Source organism: Ranitomeya imitator, chromosome 5, assembly GCF_032444005.1.
Source record: "Ranitomeya imitator isolate aRanImi1 chromosome 5, aRanImi1.pri, whole genome shotgun sequence".
In the NCBI taxonomy this organism is placed as follows: domain Eukaryota; kingdom Metazoa; phylum Chordata; class Amphibia; order Anura; family Dendrobatidae; genus Ranitomeya; species Ranitomeya imitator.
In genome coordinates, this window is record NC_091286.1 from 42,124,097 (window position 1) to 42,134,522 (window position 10,426).

The 10,426-nt window shown below is 43.2% G+C and overlaps 1 protein-coding gene across 1 annotated transcript; it reads right to left on the reverse strand.

Annotated features, from left to right (window-relative positions):
- Positions 1-4,960: 4,960 nt before the first annotated feature.
- On the reverse strand, positions 4,961-8,040 carry ZFP36L2 (ZFP36 ring finger protein like 2). The gene is made up of 2 exons (XM_069768601.1): positions 7,797-8,040; positions 4,961-6,602 (listed from the first exon to the last, which is right to left on the reverse strand). Exons 1-2 carry the CDS (start codon positions 7,845-7,847, stop codon positions 5,517-5,519), a joined length of 1,137 nt encoding a protein of 378 aa, XP_069624702.1. The 5' UTR covers positions 7,848-8,040; the 3' UTR covers positions 4,961-5,516.
- Between the last annotated feature and the right edge of the window lie 2,386 nt (positions 8,041-10,426).

A 10,426-nucleotide genomic window follows, 5' to 3' on the forward strand; every position in this document is an offset into this window, starting at 1 on the left:
ACGTAACATCACAGTTGTCTTCTTGGGTCCTGCAAATCTGACAACTAAATTACTAAGAAGGTCTGTACTAATTTGTGCAGGTCTCAATAACATGACAAAGCCAACTATAAGCAGCCTTCAATATGGCACAAGATGTCCTTACAGTTCTGCATCATGGAGGTGGGACGCTTTACATGACTACATATCACATTTGTGGCACACAGTGGTTCCACATAGGCAGACCCGGTGCCAGTCACAAACTATTAGAACATATGTCTGCAATACAGTAATGTAAAAAGGCCTTAAAGCGAACGGTCATCCGGTTAAGTGTCCAGTTATTGCTCTTATTTTATTCCCGTTACTCCCCTGAACTATCTGATCTTCGTTTAAAAAAACAAAAAAAACAAAACCCATACGGTTTCAGAGATAGAGACCATTTTATTTAGTGTTCATTTTGATGGTCTTTACGATGGGGGTGGGCGTGGCTCATAGGATCCTCTTGGGCGTGTCTTTAGACTACTGTTCCGCATAATTGTCGTGTGAGACACGCCCCCTTCTTATAGACTGTAAAAATCAGCACTAATTAATAAGTCAGATATATCTTGATTTCAAGGTGAATTAAAAAAAAAATATATATATAGCACACTCATGGGAGCAATGGGAATAAAAATAAGAGCAAAACTAGCCATTTTTCACCTAGAGAGAGGTCCCTTTTAAATGCTTGTCCACAATTTAAAAAAAAAAAAAAGTTTGCTTTTTTTTATTCCAGAATCTGCGCCACTCTTGTCCCCTCGCCGTGTCCGGTATTTAGAAGAATTTACCTAATAGTTCCGTGAAAATCAGACGGCACTCAGATGGTATCCAAGTGCCGTCCAATTTTATAGCGGCTCCTTAGACTTGCATTTCCGATTTTATCTGACACTTGGATCAAAAAAACCAGACGTCTATGTGATTTTTCACTGACTGCTCGGTCCAGAAAAAAAATCATGGTCGTGTGAGTGGCCCTGTTCACTATTATAGGTGCGAGTGTGGTCCGTGAAAAACACAACATGTACAAAAAAAAAAAAAAAACCCTAACACCTGAAGGAGGTTTTATTTCAGCATAAATTGTAAGTTCTTGGGAGCACGGACCTCGATCTTGTTTGACTACTTTAGTATCTCTGTAATGGCCGATATTGTGGAGCATGATGGCGCTATAGAAATATCTTGCTCTTAATAGTGAGGGATGACTGCTGGCGAGACCGTTTGCACTCGCTACGTGGGGTCATTTGCCATCAGGTGCACCAATGGCACCATTAAGAGTTTTTTTCCGGTGGCAATCCCTACATTGGTGCACCATATTTGCGAAATGCGCACCTCCCGACATTCGCCGCTCATATGGAAGTGAGCGGTGTGGACAAAACTGTTTAAAATCCTGGTAAATGGGCGCAACACACCAAATTACACAACAACTAGGCTGAGGCTGGAAGTGACACACGCCATGCGGCCAACGATCACTGTCACTGCTACATAGCAGGATAATGCTGCCTGCAATGTACCTGGACAAGCAAATTGGAAAAAAAAAAGTCATATGTAGTTGGACTTTTTGCAACTTGGACCTTTCAAGATGCACTTACAAGAAGCTGCACTGTAACCTTAAAGCCGCCATAGGAGTATAAATAATCAAATGCTGATTTGGCTTTGCCCCATCACATAATTTGCCAGCAAGTAGGAAAAAAAAAAAAAAAAAAATCTTCAAAATTTGCATAATGGATTAAAAAAAAAAAAAATTATTCCATAAAATATGCAGAACCATTCACTGATTCAATCTTGGTCTTTAAAAGCCTCCTTGAAAGTCAGGAGACCTCCCATCCACGGCTCAATCTAAAATCCCAAAAGTGGGTGCAAAAAGTGGCTGTATAAATTTATATCCCACTTACCACTAAACCTTGACATTTCATTATATACTGTAAGTAATAGCATGAATATAATAAGAATCCCCAGGGCCTGAAAAACAGGATATTTCAGACTTCGCCATTGTTCTCTGTTATCAGTTCGGAGAGGAAAAGCTCACTGTGGTCTTCTGCATGTTTATATACAGGAAGTCTGGAAGGTATAGAAAAACATTGCCCTCCTCAGCCCACGTATCCTCCGCTCATATGAGCTCCTGCAAGTTTACGAATGCTGAGAATCTATAAAAACCCATATTTTAGTCAATGCATACATTATGCGCTGGCTGGTCTCTAAAGTAACGAACCTTAGAAACTTTCCATTACTCAACACAAAGAGAAAAAAAACTTTTCTAAAACTACCTTAAAACATTGTGGAACATTGCCCCTAGTGGTGACTTTGCTACAGTGCATGCAACTCAGGCAGAAAGGAGCAGGAAATTGCACTAAACTTAATGCAAAAAAAAAAAAAAAAAAAGACGCCTTTTTGGGTTTTACTTTTCTGATCTTTTATCTGTAGTTATATTATGTAGTGTGGGAGAGGAGTCAGCTTATACCCATCCTATGGCATAGTGAGTAAAAGGAAAATAAACCATAAACACAAAAAGGCAAAGTAAATAAAAATGTGTCTAAAGTAGTTTCCCCCTCCACCCCCAACTATAATAAAAAAAAAAAAAAAAAAAAAAAAAAAACACAGGAAGTTCTGCTGGTCTTCTTGAATTATCAGCCCCTACCATGTGCTAAGCAGCCATTGTGGGAGCAGAAGGGTTAACGAGTACTGCAAATACCTCCCGAACTAGCACTTTGGAACAGTCTACAGTACTTGGTATTTGTGTTGGCGGAAAGCCATAAAAACATTTGCAAGAACGGCTCTTTTTTTTTTTCAGTTTTTAAAACTCGAAACCTGTAGGAAAAAAAATAAATAAAAAATAAATAAAACCCACCTTACAGAAAACATCAAGGGTATGTGATTTTTTTTTTTTTTTTATTTCCAAAAATTTATTGGGAGAACTACAAAACATTTACAGTACAAATTTTACAGTCTCACAATTCTTAGTGAACCGACTAATTATATATACATATAATTAAAGTCAACTCATCCTTTCGTTACATTCAGGAAAATAAAAAAAAAAAAAATATATTGGTTAAAGTAGTTCAGAAATAAAGCAAAAAAAAAAAAAAAAAAAAAAGTACATAGTGCTCTGTCGGTACCTACTATGTACAAGAAGGAAAGGGAGGGAGGAGAAAAAAAAAAAATTAAAAAAAAAATAAACCCCCCAAAAAATAAATTAAAAAAAGCTTCGTTTCTGCTATTTACCATCAAGGCAAATGAATAATAAATGTAAAAACATTTGGCTTTTTTTTTTTTTTTTTAAATTAGATCTAGAAAATTTTAAGACACTTGCACGTACTGCATGAAGTTTCAGATGCAAAATGTGGCCCTTTTTTCTTAAATTAGAGTGGTAAAAAATATAAAAAAAAAAAATAAATCCCATCCCTACATTCAATTTATCACACCTTTACACAATACTTTTTTGGTTGAGAAAACATTTAAGGCAAGTGTGAACTCTTTCAAAAGGCACTGTGAAATATAATACTGGGACCCAAATTATTGCTACATACCATCACAGTGATAGCGGTGGAAATGGACAAAAAAAAATATTAAAAATAATAATGGAAATTCTGAGTGAGTCACTCACGTCAAATTATAAATGCTTTTTCTTAGCTTTTTCTTTTTGGACGGGCTACAAGATTATATAAAAATAGGGTGAGGAATTAAAAAAAAAAAAAAAAAAAAAAAAAAATCCTCGAACTTCTTCCACAGCACAGATTTCTTAACAGAAACCATTCAAAACTTTTTTTTTCTTCTTTTTCAAAATTTTTTTTTTTTTTATTAACGTAAACAAGGAAAGGAATTAATGAAATAAATATTACATACAATCTCTTAAATTAAGATTTTACTCATTTACAATAAAATAAAACAGGTGAAGTTACAAAAAAAAAAAAAAAAAAGGCATATATTACTGTGAAAAGAACATACACTCAACATTTTTTTGCAGATTAATAATGGCAATCATAATTTAAACGTAATAAAAGAATATATATCTATTGCTTTTCATCATACCCGATAAATACAGTATGAACAAATTATTTCAATGTATATTTTTCACAAGATAATAAATAAGTTAAATAGTTTTCATATTGAGTTGTGTGCAGTGACAGGCAAGCAACTCAGACAGCTAAAAATAATAATATAATAATAATAAAAAAAAAAATAATAAATCAGCAGTTATTCAACAATTATAAACTAACTGAGTGCTTCCAAATAAGAGGAACAAAAATTGTTCTAAGCTAAACAGCCCACTAAGCGATGGAAATGGAACTGATGTTAAACTTTGGAATGAAAGTTTTAGTACATGTTAAACTAAAGGAAAATAGACATCTTAGAGGGTTCGCTTGTTGTTAAGGCATATTCTCGGCAGGATGGTGAATTTTTTTTTTTCTAAAAAAAAAGCTTGCTTTTTTCACTTTTTTTTTTTATTAATATATTTTCTCCAACTTGGACTGTTTGTGTTTATTAAACTTTTGGGAGGAAAAGTAAAAAACAAAACAAGAAAAAAAAAAAAAAAAAAAAAGTGTTCCCTTCCACCCCCTCCCTCCCAAAGTTTGCTGTGCTAATGCTTCAGGAGATGGAATGCCTGCTGGTGCATAAAACTATCCCCCGCCCTCCCACCAAGAGAAAAAAAAAAAAAAAAGACACATCCCACCCGCTAACCCACACAGTTCTATAAAAATAGTTTTGTTCTATTTGTTAAGTTTGCCCTTTTGCAAGAGTTTTTTTTTTTTTTTTCTTTTTGTTCAGCTTTCAGGATTTTTTTTTTTTTTACCTTTTTTTCTTTCCCGAATCTTTTTTCAGACTCGGCTGATCCATTAAATTAAAAAAAAAAAAAAAAAAAAAAAAAAAAAAAATTGGCAGAGGCACAAAGGCAAAAAAAACAAAAAAAAAAATTAACAATAATAATAATAATACAGGGAACATCATGAGTGCCAGCTTCAAATAGTTCAAGTGTTTAGTCCTTGCTGTAATTACATTGTTGCAGAGTTGGGTCATCCTTTTTCTTTCACCCTCCTGAGTCTCTTTAGCAAGTAACGAGGGAGGCGTGGGGGAAACAGACTGGCAGCTTTTTTTTCTTTTTTACAAAATACAGAGGGGCAAAACTGGCCCACTGACACTTCCGCTGTATTTAAAGGCAGGGTGGGCAATAACCCCTCTATAGTCCATTCGCCAGGGCAGCTTGTGGCGTGCAAAGACCCCCAGCTGCCGCATAACCTCTAGTGCAGCAGAGCATTTACTCTTCTGCCATCTAAAGAAATAGAACAATCAACATGACCAAGAGTAAGGCAGCACTTGCCCTTTAAATTCTTTCTTTAAAAGAGATTCTGCAGCAGCTGTGGGCTTTTACAGCTCTGCCCTCTGTTATTAGGAGGCTATGAAGCCCACATCATTAAAACAAAACAAAACAAAAAAAAAAAAATCATTCATACCAGCCTGGGTAGCATTTGCCTCCCCAGTCCAGAGAACCCCTACAGGCAGGGGGTGGCGGTGGCTCAGTCATCAGAGATAGACAGCCTACTAAAGATTGGCAGGCGCCGGTTCGAGTCCAGGGTTGGGGAATCGGATCCACTCAGGCTGCCAGAGCTCAGGGAGCCGCTCAAGTAGCTCTCCGGGTCAGAGAGAGACTCGGGTGGGCTTGGCGGGGCGTCAAACACCGGAGACTCGGAGAGACGCCTCAGCGGTTGGAAGTTGAGGCTTGGTGGGGGAGAGTTGGAGGAGGCTGGTGGCTGCTGACGGAAGTAGGCTGCCGGATTGTTGTAGCCGGAGAGGTTGTGGGTCTGGATGGCCAGTGGGGTGATGAGGCTCAACTCCTGACCAGAGAAGGTGAAGGCATTGTTGGCACAGGGGACAGCCTCCTCACAGTACAGGGAGTTGGAGGGCTGTGGAGGTGGGGTGCGGGAGGTCGGGCTCTCCAGCAAAGGAGAGTCCAGGCCACTGTGGTTGGGGAAGCCAGAAAAGCTGAGGCTGTGGTGCAGCTTGGGGCGCTGGCCATTGAAGCAATCAGTAGGGGAGCCCCCTCCACCAGGCGCTTGCCTCCTTTCTTCTGCATTGTGGATGAAGTGGCAGCGGGGACCATAAGGACAGAAACCAATGGTGTGGAAAGTGCGGCACAGCTCCGTCTTGTACTTGGGGTGCCGGGTCAGGCTGCGCAGCTCGTGGAAGCCGTGGGCAAACTGGCACTTCTCTCCGTACTTACAAGTGCCACTTTCCTCAAAAGGTCGGCACAGCTCAGTCTTGTAGCGGGTGGAGTTGATCTGTGCCCCGGACTTCTGCTGCTGTTGCTGCTGGAGGTGGATGAGATGCTGGCTACGATCCCCGTTCTCGCTGAACGAGCGGTCCCGGAACTTATTCTCTTTGTTCAGCAAGGCGGTGGTGCTCACTACCGACGACTCCTTGAGGTTGTTGTTGCAGAACTTCGGGGACGAATTATTGTTGTTGGCCAGAGATTGCAAGTTACTGGCCGAGTGTCTGCGCAGGAAGCCCGGGATCAAGCTGGAGTTGGGGCAACTCACAGGGCTGCCCACCGCCTTCTTGTCCAGCATGCTGCTCAGGTTCAGATTGTTCAGGACTTTCTCGTTCTAAGGGAGAGAAGAAGACATGTCAGATCCAGCGGTGCAAAAGCTGCAGAACTTCCACCCACTAGTAAACCCTGCACACCAGGCTTAGTCACCCAGGCTCAGCTCCTGCACAGTACACCCAAGAACTTCTACCATCTAAGTGCTAAAAAGAGAGACATGGACGACTCCTAGAAAGTCACTCCTCAGTGCAGCCACAGGGACAGCTCAGTCCCAGCCATCTGCACGCTCAGTCCCAGCCATTTGCACGCTCAGTCCCAGCCATGTGCACGCTCAGTCCCAGCCATCCGCACGCTCAGTCCCAGCCATGTGCACGCTCAGTCCCAGCCATCTGCACGCTCAGTCCCAGCCATCCGCACGCTCAGTCCCAGCCATGTGCACGCTCAGTCCCAGCCATCTGCACGCTCAGTCCCAGCCATGTGCACGCTCAGTCCCAGCCATGTGCACGCTCAGTCCCAGCCATGTGCACGCTCAGTCCCAGCCATGTGCACGCTCAGTCCCAGTCATGTGCACGCTCAGTCCCAGTCATGTGCACGCTCAGTCCCAGCCATCTGCACGCTCAGTCCCAGCCATCTGCACGCTCAGTCCCAGCCATCTGCACGCTCAGTCCCAGCCATCTGCACGCTCAGTCCCAGTCATGTGCACGCTCAGTCCCAGCCATCCGCACGCTCAGTCCCAGCCATCTGCACGCTCAGTCCCAGCCATCCGCACGCTCAGTCCCAGCCATCCGCATGCTCAGTCCCAGCCATCCGCACGCTCAGTCCCAGCCATCTGCACGCTCACCAGCAGCACAAGACTTTCCTAGAACTTGGATCTAAGCTACTTGCAGATCCCTGGGTGCAGCCAGCACTTGTGTGACTTTGCAGACACAAACATCAGAACATTCTAGATCTTTTACACCAACATTTGCACTTTTCTCTCTCTCAGGCCATATGATCTGGATCACACTGCACTCACATGACTCCTACCTAGAAACTTTACACAAGTGCATTTAAACGATCACAAAAAAAGAAAGAGAGAGAGAGAAAGAGAGAAGAGTGCAACTTGTACAGGTCAATCAGCACAACTTGGAAACTGCTCACACACACACACACACACACACACACACACACACACACACACACACACACACACACTCTCTAAGCTCCCCTCCCTGCAGACCCCGCACCCCCAGCACGCACGAGGCTCGGTACACACCTTGCAGAACAAGTCGATGTCGTAGAAGGCGGATAAAAGGGTTGCAGACATTTCGAGATCCAGTTTGCTGCGAGTCCAGAGGACCGAGAAGATCCTGCGTTAGTAAAGAAAGGTTTGGAATAGCCACGACTAAGGCTCCGAGGGGGGAGGGGAAGGGCTGCCAGGTCCGAATTCACTTGGGTTGATTGGAGTTGAAATAAGTGCAACGAGCTGACTCCCCAGCCCGCGTCCAGCACCACTATATAAATGCTACTAGGGCGCGCGGTGGGAGGGAGAGAACGCTGACCCAGCCGTGGTCTCCGGGCAACGCCTCCCTGCCTTCCTATTGGTCGCCGCCAATTTCCTCGGGTAGAAGCTTGTAGCCCTTCACCCTGAGAGAACAGTCCCAGCCCAGCGAGCAGACAGCACCGGGTCCACCTCAGGGGCTGCACAGCTGCTCTCCTGCCTCCATGCTGACAATGTCGCACACATTCCTCTCACAACTCAGCTCTGCCGTAGAAAAGGAGACACAGACCCTCCGTCACCAGTATTTAGGGGTACTACAGCTCCCAGAACGCCCTGAGTCCTGTAAAAGCACCTTGCAGCTTATCCTAGTGGTGGCACTACAAGTCTCAGTAGTGACTAGTAACACTCCTAGACTGATACATATCAGAGGTTGTGTGTGCAGTCAGTGCTTGGGGAACTACAAGTCTCAGAAGTGAACAGTAATCTCCATAGATGCCTATATATAGGAGCATTATGAGCAGTCAGTACTTGGGGGACTACAAGTCTCAGAAGTCAGCTCGGACTGATACCATTTGGGGCAGTGTGTGCAGTCAGTGCTTGAAGAACTACAAGTTTCAAGTGAATAGTAAACTCCATAGACTTGCATGTGGGAGCATTGTGTGCAGTCGGTGCTTGGGGAACTACAAGTCTCAGAAGTGAATAGTAAACTCCATAGACTCTTGCATGTGGGAGCATTGTGTGCAGTCGGTGCCTGGGGAACTACAAGTCTCAAGTGAATAGTAAACTCCATAGACTTGCATGTGGGAGCATTGTGTGCAGTCGGTGCTTGGGGAACTACAAGTCTCAGAAGTGAATAGTAATCTCCATAGACGCCTATATATAGGAGCATTATGAGCAGTCAGTACTTGGGGGACTACAAGTCTCAGAAGTCAGCTCGGACTGATATCATTTGGGGCAGTGTGTGCAGTCAGTGCTTGAAGAACTACAAGTTTCAAGTGAATAGTAAACTCCATAGACTTGCATGTGGGAGCATTGTGTGCAGTCGGTGCTTGGGGAACTACAAGTCTCAGAAGTGAATAGTAAACTCCATAGACTCTTGCATGTGGGAGCATTGTGTGCAGTCGGTGCCTGGGGAACTACAAGTCTCAAGTGAATAGTAAACTCCATAGACTTGCATGTAGGAGCATTGTGTGCAGTTGGTGCTTGGGGAACTACAAGTCTCAGAATGCCCCTAGTACTACTTAAACCTTGCAACTCATCCTAGTGGTGGAACTACAAGTCTCAAATGAATAGTAATCGCCATAGACTCCTATATATAGCATTATGTGCAGTCAGTGCTTGGGCAACTACAAGTCTCAGAAGTGAATAGTAATCTCCATAGACTCCTATATATAGGAGCATCGTGTGCAGTCAGTGCTTAGGGAACTACAAGTCTCAGAAGTCAACTCAAACTAATATCAATAGGAGCAGTGTGTGCACTCAGTGCTTGGAAAGCTACAAGTTTAAAGTGAATAGTAAACTCCATAGACTTGCATGTAGGAGCATTGTGTGCAATTGGTGCTTGGGGAACCACAAGTCTCAGAATGCCCCTAGTACTACTTAAACCTTGCAACTGATCCTAGTGGTGCAACTACGAGTCTCAGAAATGAATAGTAAACTCCATAGACTGGCACAAATAAGATCACTGTGTGCAGTCAGTGCTTGGGGGAACTACAAGTCTCAGAAGTGAATGCAAAAAAACAAAACAAAAAGTAATTTAGTGATGCAGGCACTACAAGTGTCAGCCTGTGCGGGTGACTTAGGGTCCATACGATGCCATCTCCTCCACCGTCTCATAGATGGTTGAATATTTTGGTGATTTGTTTTCCCCCCCATTTATTATATATATATATATATATTTACATATATATATATATATATATATAAAGCCATTAACCCCTAAATGTCTGACTTGTTTACAAGTCCTAGATGCCCGTCCAGTCCCATAAGAAGCTGGCATGCAGCAGATCGCCGCCTTTGTGTCCCGTGTTTAGTATGTGGCGGGCTCGGGCACATGCATGTGGCGCTGCTTCTCTTACATGGCCGGGTACTGGACCCCTGACAGCAGGGTGTCTCAATGAATCAAGGAGTATGAGGGGAAACCCAGCGGCCCCCTCCCCTTCTCCGCTCTCTCACATTTCCTTGTTTATTTCCTTCCACCCTCCTCCCCTGTCTGCTGCTGCTGCTGCCTCACAAATGGTCACTGGAAACTTTTTTTTCTCTCCTTGCCTTTTGCAATCTGAGTTTCTTACATTCAAGCCATGATAAAGTTATTTCTCCCATTACAGGCTGTGGATGGCCACCTACCTCCGCCGACCCAAGAAGTGCAAAAAAAAAAAATAAGAGTAGTGGAAAAGGGCGGCACA

Coding starts and splice junctions, on each gene's coding strand:
- ZFP36L2 (XM_069768601.1), bottom strand. CDS start 7,847: ATGTCTGCAACCCTTTTATCCGCCTTCTACGACATCGACTTGTTCTGC. Junction 6,603..7,796: donor ACATCGACTTGTTCTGCAAG/GTGTGTACCGAG, acceptor TCTCTCCCTTAG/AACGAGAAAGTCCTGAACAA.